Raw genomic sequence first — 15683 nt, forward strand, 5'->3', positions numbered from 1 at the left:
TGAGGGAAAACATACACAGGCACTGCAGCCCCATGCTGCTTTGGGGGTCCATGGTCACATGAGACCCTGTAATTCCTGTAACCAGGTTCTCCCATCCTGCAGCTGTGGTGGAGAAAACTATGCAAACCCAGAACCCCAGTACGTCCTGTATTTAATCAACTCTTTAAAGTCTTAAGGTACGTTCAAAATACTCAGCCACGGGGAGAGGGCTATCTGCAAGGCTAACATATATACCCACACAATCTGGGATAAAGGGAACAGGTGATTTTCTTTTTTTAAAGAACTAGAGAGATAAAAATTTTCCATTCCATTATCATGGGTTGTGTGATTACCTGTTTCCTTATATACAGTTACTGAATGTAACTGTGATATTTTAAAAACACACACATGTCCTCAGTAGGTGAACACGACTAACCTGGAGAAAATGGAAACAGAAAAAGAAGGATTCAGGAAAGTAAGAGAGAGGTCAGAGGACTCACTCATTCATTATTCATTAGTTCATTCAGCAAATACTGAGTTTCTTCTGGGCTCCAAGCAAAATCTAGAATTGGGGATTCAGTGTGAAGTGAATGTACAAATTTCCTTGCCTTCAGGAATTTACATTCTAGTGGGGGGTCTCAAAACAGATGAGAAGCATTCATACCAGTCCAGTGGCAGTCAACATAAAGCAGAACAATGGAGAGATCTGATTAATCAGGAGAGCCACCCTGAAGGGAGGTAAGAGGTAAGAGATGAAGAAGGTAAGGGATGAGTTTTGACAGTAGTTCTCAGAAGGGAATCACGAAAGAGGCTAAGGCAAATCTGACATTAAGGGATGAAAATACTGACACCAACCACTGTTCTTTAAGCACCTATTATGCTTATACTTGTTATTTCTCAAAAGCCTCACAGCACCTCTGTGAGGTAGGTGTTACTATACCCATGTTCCAGATGAAGAAACAGAGGCTGACAAAGGCAGTTTAGGTAATCTTCCCAAGGCCTCAGACCTAGTGCACAAAGCTGACCACATACCCGGAAGCCTGTGTTGTGTCTTTTATAGCACACTCCCCAGCCCTACGTCCAGACACATAGGGAATAGAGAGGCAGGTGAGGGAACCAGTCCCAGACCAAGGCAGAGTAAGAATGATCGTGGTCCTTTGGGGGCCAGTGGCAGGGCTGCTTGGCCAGAGAGTCCTCAGAGGGGAATAGCAGGAGCTGAGTTAAGATCAACTATTATACGTATATGTATCTCATCTGTCTTGAGGAGGGCGGGGCAAAGGCCACCTGGGGGAGTGACCCCTAGAAAGCCTCCTGACCATGTACACAGGAGGAAGACAGGTGGCCCTGGCCACAGAACCGATCTTTAGAGTGACCCTGCCCTATGAAGCAAAATGATCCTGTGTATGTCCTGGACTCTGACCAATCAGACCAATAATTCCTTGAAGGCATGGGGACATGGACTTAGAAGAGGGTGGCCCAGGGTAGAAGTGTGGGGAGAGGAGTCCCCTCTTCAACAGGATGTGATGTACCCCTTCTAAAATGCTTTATCTAGTATCTGGCCACCTAGTAGGAGCAATCTAAACTATTCAAAAATAATAATGAATTACATTTATGCATATGTATATGTACTAATATAACTAGGGCTCTAGTCTGTGATTTCAACCTTGCAATATAGTTATTTAGATATATGTCTTATTTTTCTGAGATTATTAAGTCTTTGAGTACAAGACCCATGACTGCTTCATCTCTTTATTCCCTCAAATGTCAAATCTGAAACATAGTAGGCCTTCAGTAAGTGTTGAATGAATTAATGAATTGATTTGTATGGTACACGCAAAACAGATGAACTACACTGCGATGTATCCAAAACCTTAAGAGTAATTCAGCCTGGGTCAAGATTCCCTTTGCAAAGTCTCAGAGCAGAGTTGCCTCTTGCCAAGGCAAACCATAAGTCTGCAGCTGCAGAGGCATTAGCTTTAAAGGAAATGATACATGTCAGGCACCTTGCATGAAATCTGGCCTGCAAATGTGAGGTTGCAGAATCCCGTGTGAGCTGGTGGCTGAGTGTCTTGGCACCCACCTGTCTCCCCCAGGATCTCTTTACCAAATGCCAGACACCTCCTACATCAGGCATGCTGTCTGGTCTGGCCCTCAACCCTCATAAAGGGTCAGGAAAAAGCTAGCTCTGTCCTGCTGTCCATACAATCACGGTGTACCTTTGACAGGCTGCCTGTTGCTCACTGGGGACCTGGCCACAGCCGGCATTTAGCTCGGCCACCATTCTTCCACACCTCGGCACAGGCCTGGGCTATCAGTGTAAACTCAGGAAAAGGCACATTCATTTGAGCCAAACTGAATTAGCCAGGCCAGTTGGCGGCCGGGAAGTCACGTGCTGCTTTCCCAAACCAAACAGAAACTATTTTTAGATTATTTACTGTTTGGTATTATCCATGCCACAGCTCCCTCCCATTAGGGCACATCAGAAACATCAGAGAAAATTGGCTGCAGCCAATTAATGGATATTTCACAAGTCATTTGTCAGTACTGGGCCTTCCTGTTGTCATTTGTAAAAAGACAAACGACAGGAATGTGTGTACACAGAAGGACCATATGAGGACATAACAAAAAGATGACCATCTGCAAGCCAAGGAGGGTGGCCTCAGAGGAAACCAAATCTATGGACATCTTGGTCTTTGTCTCCTAGCCTCCAGAACTGTGAGAAAATAAATTTGTTGTGTAAGCCAACCAATCAGTAGTGTTTTGTTATGGCAGCCCGAGCCAATGAACACACTGGGTTAATGCATTTTCCAGTATGTGTACATGTGGAGAATTACAGTGTGTGATTAAGGGTACAGGGTATGTCACTACCTTCCCTCTGAAGACTACTTTTCAGGGTTGTTGGTATTGCATATTCTGAAGCCAGGGCTGGACAGAGGACTTGGACTAAATCAATGCCACTCCCCACTAGTGATCCTAACTATACACCCATCACTGTGGGATCAAAGAGGGAGGAAAGGAGGTCACCTTCTGCAGACTCTCCTAAGGGAGCTTGGACTGAGATTTTGAAGGTGAAGACTACAGAGTGTAAACCAAAATTTCCAAAGAGGTGCGGAAAAGAAGAGACTTCATTCAGGCGAAGCAGTTCCTTAGGCAGCTTCCTATGGAAAGCAAAAGTGCACTCCACTGAGAAAAAGGGGAGGTTGTCATTTATAAAGTTCCGGCCCAGGTTCCTGATTGGCTCAATTTTATGCAAATAACGTTACCAAATTCTAACAATTCTGATTGCTCTGAATCATGCAGTTCTGATTGGTGATTACAGAGCGGTTCTGATTAGTTGGCATAGATGCAAATGAAGATATAATTGTGCAGTCCTGATTGGATAGGGCAGGTCTCAGTCCATTGGTCAAAAGACAAAACCAGGCTTCCCTTCAGTGGTTGACTAAGATGGCTTAAACAAGCGGGGCATGTGTGGGAAGCCAAGAGTTCACATTGAGGTTTTTCCCAGTATGCACAGTACATGAGGAGCCCCTGTGAGCAAATGGCTACTAGGTTCTTATTATTTACTAGGGGCCCGGTGCACGAAATTCGTGCACTGGGTGTGTGTGGGGGGGGGGGGGTTGTCCCTCAGCCCAGCCTGCCCCCTCTCACATACTGGGAACCCTCAGGCGTTGACCCCCATCACCCTCCAATTGCAGGATCGGCCCCTTGCCCAGGCCTGACGTCAGGCCTGTGCAGGGGACCCTCATTTCCCCCCATCACTGGTTCTGCCCCCAGCCCAGGCCTGATGCCTCTGGCCTAGGCGTTCGGCCCGGGCAGCGGGGACCCACAGCTGCAGCGGCCCTGCGATCGTGGGCTCCGCTTTAGGCCCAGGCAAGGGGCCCCTAGCTCCTGGGACTGCCAGCTTCGACCGTGCCCAGCTCCCATCGCTGGCTCCACCCCTACTTCCTGCTATCACTGGCCAGGGTGGAAAAGGCGCCTGATTCTCCGATCATGGCTGGGGGGCCGCCTTTGCCCTGCCCCCCAGTTCTTAGCTCCCCCCTGGGTTTCCGATCACTGTCAGTGGCAGGGGGCTTCTTCCTGCTTTCCCTTTCGCCTCCCTGCATAGTGCCTACATATGCAAATTAACCGCAATCTTAGTTGGCAGTTAATTTGCATATAGCCCTGATTAGCCAATGAAAAGGATATCGTCGTACGCCAATTACCATTTTTCTCTTTTATTAGTGTTGATAAAATTTGGGCCCTGGTTTGATCATGGGGAGTCTATCTCATCAGATAACTTCCTTCATGGGGTTCACATCAAGTGAATCTTTATTCTCAGAGTCCACAGAGGAACAGATTTCTCAATATGTTTGCCTTCATCATTGGTCTCAGTGCCAGGAAGGAAGACAGTTGAGGCAACAAATAATTAGCATTCCAACTACCCCTAATTCATTGGCCAAGAAGTCACCTTTTATTGGCACAAGTGCTCACTTGGAAATGGTCGGGACTCTTTCCATCTTGTTATATCCTTGAGGAAGACATTTAAACCCTGTAGCCTCAGTAACTCCTTGTAGGGAAATTTACTTGCCATCTTTTGCTCCTCCTGAAAGAAGAAAGCAGGTAAACGACATATTGATTGTACATGGTGTGTGCCTGCAATCACAAGTATCATTTTGCATTGTTCTGGAAGTACAAGCCAATGTCTCTAGGTAAGAGAATGGAAGAATTGTTTTAAAGAACTCATTTAGGTATGGAATTAATATACAAAATAAGCAACATTACCTACATATAAATATAGTAGAAGATAACATATATAATAGCCACAAAATAGACCGATGTCTAAAAACATAGTTAACAAAATTTTGTTGGGCCAATATGATGAAAACTCCACTAAGGTACCGAAGAAAACACTTCTAAAAATTTACATATCTTATTCTTGAATAGGAACAACATTTTAAGATCCAATTCTCCAAATATTCATTTAATATTTATGATTGTTTAATGTTCATTTAAAGCCATTGTATATTTACCATGTGTTTTTGTTTTCTATAATTCGAATGCTCTATAATTCTAATGCTGACTCTAGAGCAGTGGTTTCAACCTTGGCTGCACATTAGAATCACCTGGGAATCTTTTTAAAATCCTGATTTCCGGGCCTCGTCCTCCAGAAATTCTGTTTCTTTATTACTAATGTTGTGGCCCCACCCCATAACAAAGAAACAGAATTTCCGGAGGATGAGGCCCAGAAATCAGGATTTTAAAAAGATTCCCAGGTGATTCTAATGTGCAGCCAAGGTTGAGAACCACTGCTCAAGAGGACCTGTCCCTCCCAAGTTAGATAATTCTTAGAGAACACAGAAAACTCTCCTTTTGTATGCAAACTAACCAGTCCATAATTCCAACCTCCCTCTTCCCATTATCACCCTGCCCTAATCACCCCAGGGCCACATCCACATAACCAGGGGCAGCCCCTCTGACCAAGGGGAATTATCTAATCTAGCTAATCCTAAACTGTTTACCCTTTCTCTCTTCTTTCTTCCCAAGGAAACCACAGTAAGGCCTCAGCCCACTTCCTCTCTGCCTGAGACCAACCTGGGAGTTTTATCCTGTGACCCTCCATGGTGTGGCATTCTTCTCTTGGGAACTGTGAGTAAGAAACTTTTTTTTCAAGGGTAATTGTCTCCAGATCTGTTGGCCTTACTGAACCTCAAGTTTTCTATTAGTACACAATGTTTTAAAACACAGTCCAATAAAGATAACAATTTATGTGCTACTAAATGTAACCTGGAAAAATAACTATTAAAATTCTGGAAAAGAATAATGTAGATAGGGTGGTGGGGAGAGGAGATACATGGAGTGGCTGAGAGAGGGTGGGGAGGCAGGGATGGCACTGAGTTAGAAAATAGTTTTATGAATGTAGTGGGTATAAATTTCAGTCTACAGCAATCAAGTGTGAAAGAAATATTTTTAGTAATTCAACTTAATTTTTATTTTGGCCTACAGCTTGCCAGCTGTGGCCTCTGCTAAAGGCAACAAAGTTTCAATTATAGAAGACAAATAAATCCCAGATACCTGCTTCCAGCCAGCCTCCACTGGGAGCTTGGGTGGCTGGGGGTTGTGGCCAGCCTGCAAACAGCCATCAGACCCTCACCCAGGCTGGCCATACCCTCATGGGGTGAGGGTCCCCGCTGGGGGGTTTAGCCAGCCTGAAAACAGCCCTCAGCCCCTCACCCAGACTGGCCAGGCACCCCAGTAGGACCCCCCCCCACACCCTGAAGAGGCTGTAACCAGCCTGCAAACAGCCATCAGCCCCTCACCCAGGGTGGCCAGGCACTCCTATATAATAAAAGGGTAATATGCAAATTGACTCTAACAGCTGAACAACTGGGAATGACTGGTCACTATGACACACACTGACCACCAGGGGGCAGATGTTCAATGCAGTGGCCAGTGCACTCCCCCTGGTGGTCAGTGCATTCCCACAGGGGGAGCTCTGCTCAGCCACAAACCAGGCTGACGGCTGCCAGTACAGCGGTGGTGGTGGGAGCCTCTCCCGCCTCCTCAGCAGCGCTAAGGATGTCCGACTGCAGCTTAGGCCTGCTCCCCGCTGGCAAGTGGACATCCCCCGAGGGGTCCAGGGCTGCCAGAGGGATGTCTGACGGCCAGCTTAGGCCCAATCCCCCAGGGAGCAGGCCTAAGCCAGCAGTTGATCATCCCCCAAGGGGTCCCAGACTGTGAGAGGGCACAGGCCGGGCTGGGGGACCCCCCTGAGTGCACAAATTTTTGTGCACCGGGCCTCTAGTCTATATATATAAAAGCCTAAGAAACCAAACGACCAAACGACCAGTTGCTATGATGCGCAGTGACCAGCAGGGGTCAGACATTCAATGCAGGAGCTTCCCCCTGGGGGTCAGTGTGCTCTCACAGCTGGAGCGCTGCTCAGCTGACTGATGGATGCCAGATGCTGGGCTCACAGCTGGCAAGTGCAGCGGTGCGAGCCTCTCCCACCTCCGCGGCAGTGCTACCAAGCAGCGGCAGTGACAGGCGCAGCAGGGCTGGGGTGGGATGAGAGGAAACAGTGTGGTGCCTGGCCCAGGCTCGGGCTCCTCCCAGGCCGCCTGCCACCTCATGCACTACCACATCCCCCAAGGGGTCCCAGATTGCAAGAGGGCACAGGCCAGGCTAAGGGACCCTACCAGTGCATGAATCCGTGCACCAAGCCTCTAGTAAGATTATAATGCAACTGAAAATTTCTAGAGCCTAGTGATGTTACAGCCATGGTAAGTTCATAGTGCACTGTTACTGTTTTGCGCTGGTCTTAAGTCTTATGGATAATAATGCTATCTGCTAGAAATGCCTGGAGGCCCAGAGGGACACTCACCTGGACCCCAATGAGCTTCCCATAGACCAAAGTTACAACTGAACTGACCCTATATGGTTCTTATTACGATTGCAAGACACCCTTAAGCAATAACCATTTGGAAACTTTGAAGAAAAGAGTTTATTACCCATATTGCCTGGAGCTACAAGGCAAGTTACAGGGTAGGGAGAGAGTACATGCAGGGGCCTGAGGTGCTGTTTTTATTGGGGGAGAGTGGGAGCCTAGGGTTTCACAGGATCACTTTTTATTGGTGAATTTAAAACAAAGAACAAAATCAACCAAGATCTCTAAAACAAAGAAGCCTCAGTATGGGGAGGTGGCCTGGCCCTAGTGTGTGGTGGTCAACGTGTTTATATACCTTCTTTGAAGCAGATGTCTCTTTGAAATGGATGCCTCAGCAATCAAAGCTTAAGTCGGGCACTTGCATTACAAAAAAAAAACAAAAGCCCACAGGGTTTACACTACAATCACTCACATGTTGGTGCTGATGCTGGTGTAAATGAAACCTTATTAGTTGACTATACCAGTGGTCGTCAAACTGCGGCTCGCAAGCCACATGCGGCTCTTTGGCCCCTTGAGTGTGGCTCTTCCACAAAATACCATGTGCGGGCGCGCATGTACAGTGCGATTGAAACTTCGTGGCCCATGTGCAGAAGTCGGTATTTTGTGGAAGAGCCACACTCAAGGGGCCAAAGAGCCGCATGTGGCTCGCGAGCCGCAGTTTGCTGACCACTGGACTATACCATCTTGGTTTGTGTAAGTGCACTCTATGATGTTCACACAACGAAATCATCCAACAAGGCATTTCTCAGAATGTATGGCTGTATAACCCCATACTGAGTCACCTGCCCTGCAAGAAAATGTCTGTGATGTTTATGCTGTCATATGCTATGCGGAAGTGGATTCTTCGGGGGCAAACTCAGAGGAGCTTGCCAAACAGGAGCAAGAGGACACAGGCCCTTGGAGATGAAGGGTTGGTGACATCTGGGTAACAGGCACTGAGTCGAGTTGGGGAGGGAGATGAGAATTCAATTCACCACAAACATTTGGAGTAGTGATAGAGGCACACACGGGAGGGAGGACAGCTTAGTAGAAGAGGTGACCGTTGAGCTGGACCTTGAAAGATACGGCTGATTCCACATCGTAAAAAATGGGAGTGCGCAGAGCATTGCAGTGAAAACAGTGCGAGCTAAGTTCAGGCTACGGTGAAACCAGGACTGATTTCCTGAGCCCACCTTGACCAGTGGAGTGATGAGGCAATTCCCAGGTGCATGCTGGGACCAGGGAATGAGCCTTGGAAAGAACCACATGGCTGCAGACAAAGTTCTCGCAGAGCTGGACAGAAGGGAAGAAAGCATGGATGATGCCATCCCTTTGCAGGTCTGAGTCAAAATTTCATGTGTTCCTGTCAATGTTTGGAACTGGAGAGCCAGGGTTTCTAGATGTATCTTTCTCTGCTCCCTAATTAGAGGAGGGGTAACCAGACAATCTGCATTCACTGACCAGCTAGCCCCTTTCCTGGAAGAAAAGGCCTTGGAGGGGAGGGGAGGGGATGTCCAAGACAATCTAGTGAAAACCAGAGGTGTGGGCAGTCCTGCCTGTCAGATTGAATCCAAGGTGTACTTTTTTTTTTAAATTTTGTTTTAGTGCTTAAAGTATTACAAAGAGTATTATATATGTCTCCTTTGTTTTTTTGGGTTTTTTTTGCAAGGTGTACTTTTATCTGTACCTTATCTACAGAAGGAATTCATAGGATCTTCAATTTCCATTATCCACATTAGTCCATTTTTCAGATTAGTAGTAGTAAATGCAACCAGAAAGCACTAGATGATTCAGACCATCTGTCTACATTTCACTCTCCACAGTCAGCATTTTTATCAGGGTTCCTCAGTCATAATTCTCATTTGGACTTTAACTGGTATCCAACTTTCTTAATACAGTAATCAAATTCTATCCTAGTCATTCCAAATTTGCATTTATTTACTAGTACTACTCCACTGCCTACCTAAGTGTCTGGAAAATAGTAAAGAAACAGAAATATTTTTGGTTTTAATATTATTTTCACTTTCTTTCAGTGTTCAATATTCCTATTATTTCTTTGTAACAGATTTGAAACATTTTTTCGTAAGGAAAATATCCTTACTTCACATAAGCTGAGCTACTTCAAAGGTACATGTGTGAATTAACCATAGAAAATATCCCCTACTTCCAACCATCATGAATTCTCATTCAACTATTATTTAGTGAACCCCTGCAGACCAGGTGGCTCTATTAGGAAGTGAAAACAGAGCCTGTTTTCCAGGAAATGACTAATCTTCTTGGAGAAGTAAGACCCACTTGAAAAGTGAAACCACACTGCTAAACAGGATGTAATTCCAGCCAGTACTCTCTTCTTCTCTAAGGTCACATCTTCCTAAAACACAGTGGCATTTACTGAGTGCCTTCCATGGGCCAGGCATTAGGCTAGGAGCTTCTGGATAGCTTTTTGAGTCCCCAAACAACCCCATGAAATATGAAAGGTTTTATAAAGAATATTAGTAGAGAAACAAACCCTTCCCACCCGAGATCCCTTAGTTTTCCTAAATCAAGAAAATAGCCATAATCTTTCAAAGTTCAGTTTTTATGAGGCACTTGAGTATCAACATACTAGAATCACATAAGAGTATTTATTATTATAACAGGGGGTGTAAAATGTTTTATCAAAGTGAGTTTTGACTATCAACCAACAGATTCATTTTAGAGGGGCTTATTCAATATCTTATCCTTCTAAAGAAAAATTCCTATAAGGAGACTAATTTTGAGATCATTTTTACCAAACAAGCATTCAATAGACTTGTCATCAAAGTGCTACTGAACTAATTTGGTCTTGATATGTCCAGGCTGACCTCTGCTGGACAGTATAACCTGCCAACATATTTTTTTTTCTCTTGAGATAATATGGCTAGGGAAAGAGCATTTTCCCCAAATTATATTTAGTATTTAGATTTATATAGTTCAATTTACTAATACTCATCAAGCCCTCCATGCTACCTTACAGCAAAATCTTATATTGCACTCAGCTGCCAGAGGCAAATGACCATGGGCAGAGGAGGATATTGATGAGGTTACATGAGCTTCCCACTCTCAACGGTCCTTTGGATATTCTCTATGCTCTGATGCAGCTCAGGCTCTCTGGTGCCTATCTTAGAAGTACATTAAGAGTCCCTGCCTACTGGGCCTGATTTCAGGGTTGTCAGGTAAAACCACAGATCCCTGCAAGTATCTCCTAGGTCAGTGATGGCGAACCTTTTGAGCTCGGCGTGTCAGCATTTTGAAAAACCCTAACTTAACTCTGGTGCCGTGTCACATATAGAAATTTTTTGATATTTGCAACCATAGTAAAACAAAGATGTATATTTTTGATATTTATTTTATATATTTAAATGCCATTTAACAAAGAAAAATCAACCAAAAAAATGAGTTCGCGTGTCACCTCTGACATGCGTGTCATAGGTTTGCCATCACTGTCCTAGGTGCACATCGCAAAGCTATAGTCCATCACTTTGTAGAGGTCACTTATGCCCCTAACTAGCCAATGGAAGTCTGATAATTATGGCGCAAACAAGCTGAACTTTAATATAAAATCTTATACTCCAGTTCATATAAAATTGCAGAAAATAAACAAGAATGCCCCTGGAAATAAATGATGCTTTTCCATTTCTCACATTTCTGACATTCCAGGTTCAGTCCCAGACCACCACAGTAAAGCAACTATCACAATAAAGTGAGTCACACAAGTTTTTTGTTTCCCAGTGCATATAAAAGTTATGTTTACACTATATTGTAGTCTAGTAAGTGTACAACAGCATTATGTCTAAGAAAAAAAACCAATGTACATACCTCAACTTAAAAAATATTTTTATTGCTAAAAATACTAACCATCATCTGAGCTTTCAGCGAGTCATAATCTTTTTGCTGGTACAAGGTCTTAAAATGCAGTATCTGCGAAGCATAATAAAGCAAAGCACAATAAAATGAGGTATGCCTGCAATGTCTGGTTCTGATAATAAAAAGTACAAAGTTTTTTTATTTCTAACTTTTATAAAAGAAGGAAAAATGAAGAAATAAAAATTTCCTATAATCCCATCACTGAGTTATTGTAAAATTTAGGTTTATTTTGTGCCTATCTTTTCTCTCTGTGTATGTGTGCACAAGTACAGGTGTGCATCTGACTTGAACCCATCAATTTTGTCGCTTGTCTTTTTCACATAATAGTATCCTCTGTTTTTCCATCAGTAAATTTAACAGTTTTATTTTATAATGTAAACAGATCATAATGCATGTACAGTAACCAATACCTTATTATTAAACACTGGGGCTGTTCCTAAATAAAACTATGCTGAATGGCTCTCTCTTTCTCTCTCTCTCTCTCTCTCTCTCTCTCTCTCTCTCTATATATATATATATATATATATATATATAGACTATTTGACCAAATATTTTATTATTTCCTTAGGATACATTCCCTAGATAAGCTTACTGGATCAAAGTTATGGGGTCTGAACATTTTTAAAATTCCAAAACAGGCACTTCTAGAACTACTGTGTAGAAATACTGTACCAATTTCAGCTTCTACCACAGCATAGCAGTGCCCATTTCACTTCACCTTCATCCACGCTAAGAATTATAATGTAAAAAGAGCTGTACTGCCCTGGCTAGTGTGGCTCAGTTGGTTGGAGCATCGTCCCATACACCGAAAGGTCATGGGTTCAATTCCAAATCAGGGCACATATCCAAGTTATGGAGTCAATCCCTGGTCAGGGTGTGTATGAGAGGCAACCGATGGATGTTTCTCTCTCACATTGATGCTTCTCTCTCTCTCTCTCTCTCCCACTCTCACTTCCTCTCTAAAATCAATAAAATAGGCTTTGCTGTTTCATCTTGAAGGGCGTTTGCTGGTTTATTTCTGAAAGAGCTGCATTTAATACCAGTCTTTGCAGGTGACACTCATCATGATCTTCCCTACTCAAATTGATCACTGGGCTTGGTTGCAAAGAACAATTCAGAAAGGATATTCAAGTAAAATCTGCAGACGTCTCGTGATTATTTCTGGTCTTACGTTTTTCATTGTTCATAACCTGATGGCCATTTATGACAGATACTGGGAGTCACAAGATGTCACCACAATCCAATTAGAATTGCTGAGGTGTCTCATTAACAAGGATCAAATCGATGCCTCACAAAAGGAGAAACGGAAGTATGCCAAGTCAGGATGATCTGAAATTAAACCGGGATGCCTTTGGGCTTTTGGGCCTTTGGGCCTTTTTAAAGTCTCTTAAGCATTTTTAAATAGAAATAAATTTGGGTTTCACAAAAATAAATAAATAAAATAAAATCAATAAAACATATTCTCAGGTGAGGATTTTTTTTTTTAAGTGCTTTGCCAAGTGGATAGGCAAAAATAAGGTTTTCCAGTCTAACATATTCATATTTATTCATAATAATACTTTTATTGACCATTTGTATTTTTTCTGTTGATTATACATTCATGCCCTTCACCCATTTTTTTTTCTAGTGCATTAATATTTTTCTTATTTATAGGAGTTCTTTATATATTAAGGTTGTTGACTCTGCTGGTCTTGATGTGGTACACATAAACAAAAGTTGCTAATCCAAATATACCCTGAAATAATTAGTTTTGGTGTGGTGTGACTTCTCTGGCTCAATAAATTATTTCCCCCAAAAAAGAAAACAAAATAAAATCCCAACTCAAAAAGTATGGAATAAGTTCCATTAAACCATGGGGAGACTAAAGTACAAAGTGGTCAACAAGTAAACAATGAAGAAGAAATAGCCTATGTACTCCAAGCTTTTTTCTTCAAAAATTGTTTAAAAGATAAATGCATTTATTAAAAGAATACTGTGTTGCCCTAACACAGTGGTCGGCAAACTGCGGCTCGTGAGCCACATGCGGCTCTTTGGCCCCTTGAGTGTGGCTCTTCCACAAAATACCACGTGCGGGCGCACATGTACAGTGCGATTGAAACTTCGTGGCCCATGCGCAGAAGTCGGTATTTTGTGGAAGAGCCACACTCAAGGGGCCAAAAAGCCACATGTGGCTCGCGAGCCGCAGTTTGCCGACCACTGCCCTAACCGGTTTGGCTCAGTGGATAGAGCGTCAGCCTGGGGACTGAAGGGTCCCACGTTCAATTCCCTTCAAGGGCATGTACCTTGGTTGCGGGCACAGCCCCAGGAGGGAGTGTGCAGGAGGCAGCTGATCGATGTTTCTCTCTCATCGATGCTTCTAACTCTCTGTCCCTCTCCCTTCCTCTCTGTAAAAATCAATAAAACATATTTTTTTTAAAAAGAATACTGTGTTAATTCAGTGGTTAGGCAGTTACATTGCTATTATTTAATAAAACCCTTTTCCTTCTTTCATCTGTAAATGGTTATTCCTGTGGTTGAATATTGGTAACTTTTTCTGTTTTTAACCAATTACTTTATTATATAATATCATTTAGAAATATTTTTATTTTTTGTACAGCAATTTTAACATTATAGTTATTTTTCTGTGGGGAAAAAAATCTATCTTACAGGAAAGACAAAACTCCTGAAGACCACTTATGGCATCTTTATTTACATATTAGAACGGGTCAGCCAGTGAAAATCCTAGAAAAAGAAAAGACAACAAACATTCAGTTGAAAGAAATAATTGTCTCAAACTATATTCTCAGTGTTTTGTTTGCTCTAGAATCTAAAAGTCCCATTATAACCACAATTTCCACAATGGTAAATAAGGTTTGTCTTTGGTCTAGTGATTTACCCAAAAAAGAGCTAAAAAAAATCCATAGTGAACCTTTCCGTCTTGTCCTACAAAACGGCCTAAAATGACTTTCTGGGTCCTCTCCCATTAACAGAGTTTAAAAGAAACAGAAGTACACTTAAAAGAAGAGAGGAGATGAAGGATACCCAAAGAAGGTCAAGTTCCCAGGGATAAGAAGAATCTGTGTAGAAAAAGCAATGCACGAAAGCCTTTCCCAGGACTAATACCATTCTATACTGGTGGCTTGGACATAGGTGACTGTGGATTAGGTCCTTTTGGTATTACAGCAGAAGCAGTCAGCCTACACTGCAAATCAATGACAAATAGTAAATGGACATACAATCAATGAAAATCAAAGCTTGGAAACTAATCTTATGGAATTCTACTAGAATAAGGATAATGTTAAAGACACAGATGCAAGAAATGGAAGAATAATCCTCAGGGAATTATGTAAAAATTAAAACATATTGTCCCAGGAATACCCCTAATTGGGAACTATTAACAATATAGAACAATGATAACAATATAAAAGTTACAGGAATGGCTTTGGGGCCATATTTAAGTAAAATAAGAATTGCTTGAACACAAACACTATGATAACATGACAGCTGATCTGATAACCATGTTGGCTACACCTATTAGTACAAATGACTAATGGGTGGTTAGCATATACAGAGTGGATATGCTGGACAAAGAGATGATTCACATTCCATGCAGCTCATAGCCGGACAGTGCAAGATTTCACCACATTACTTAGATGGTGCACAATTTAAAACGTAAATTGTTTATTTCTGAAATTTTCTATTTAATACTTTCAGATCACAGCTGAACATGGGTAACTAAAACCATGGAAAGCAAAACTTTGGCTCAGGGTAATGTACTAACTTTTGGGCTTTGTCCTTCTTTTTCTAGTTCCAAGCTTTTTCTTTTATCCTGAAGTAGGCATTTATTGCTGTGAACTTCCCTCTGAACTACTTTTTCTGCATCCCGTAAGTTTTGGACATCTTCACTTGTCTTAAGGTATTTTAAAATTTCTCTTCTGATTTCTTGTTCATTAGTTGTTCAGTAGCATGTTGTTTAGTCTCCACAAATTTGTCAATTTTCTAGTTTTCTTCTTGTAATTGATTTGTAGTTTCATAGCATTGTGGTTGGAAAAGATGCTTAGTATGACTTCAATCTTCTTAAATTTATGAAGACTTGTTTTGTGACCTAAGATATGATCTTTCCTAGAGAATGTCCCATATGCACTCAGAAAGAAATGTGTATTTTGATGCTTTTGGATTAAGCATTTTATATCTATCTGTTAAGTCCATCTGGTCTAACATGTCATTTAAAGTCATGTTTCCTTATTTTTTTTTTTAATATATTTTATTGATTTTTTTACAAAGAGGAAGGGAGAGAGATAGTCAGAAACATCGATGGGAGAGAAACATCGATCAGCCGCCTCCTGCACATCTCCCACTGGGGATGTGCCCGCAACCCAGGCACATGCCCCCGACCGGAATCGAACCTGGGACCCCTCAGTCCGCAGGCCGACGCTCT

The 15683-nt window shown here is 42.6% G+C and overlaps 1 protein-coding gene across 5 annotated transcripts in view; it reads right to left on the reverse strand.

The window, feature by feature from the left end:
- Positions 1-3093: 3093 nt before the first annotated feature.
- The window catches only part of HACL1 (2-hydroxyacyl-CoA lyase 1), a 46267-nt gene continuing 33677 nt past the window's right edge, over positions 3094-15683 (reverse strand). For 3 of the 5 annotated variants that reach the window (XM_059664013.1, XM_059664012.1, XM_059664016.1), the window contains 3 exons: positions 11258-11320; positions 4450-4561; positions 3094-3137 (listed from right to left, as the gene is read on the reverse strand). In XM_059664013.1, the coding sequence (XP_059519996.1) occupies positions 3109-3137; positions 4450-4561; positions 11258-11320 (204 nt within the window). In that variant the 3' untranslated portion in view covers positions 3094-3108. Of the gene's footprint in view, positions 3138-4449; positions 4562-11257; positions 11321-13831; positions 13988-15683 lie in introns of those variants that run through there. The other 2 variants (XM_059664015.1, XM_059664014.1) reach the window with 2 other exon arrangements.

This window comes from Myotis daubentonii, chromosome 14 (assembly GCF_963259705.1).
Source record: "Myotis daubentonii chromosome 14, mMyoDau2.1, whole genome shotgun sequence".
Taxonomy (NCBI): domain Eukaryota; kingdom Metazoa; phylum Chordata; class Mammalia; order Chiroptera; family Vespertilionidae; genus Myotis; species Myotis daubentonii.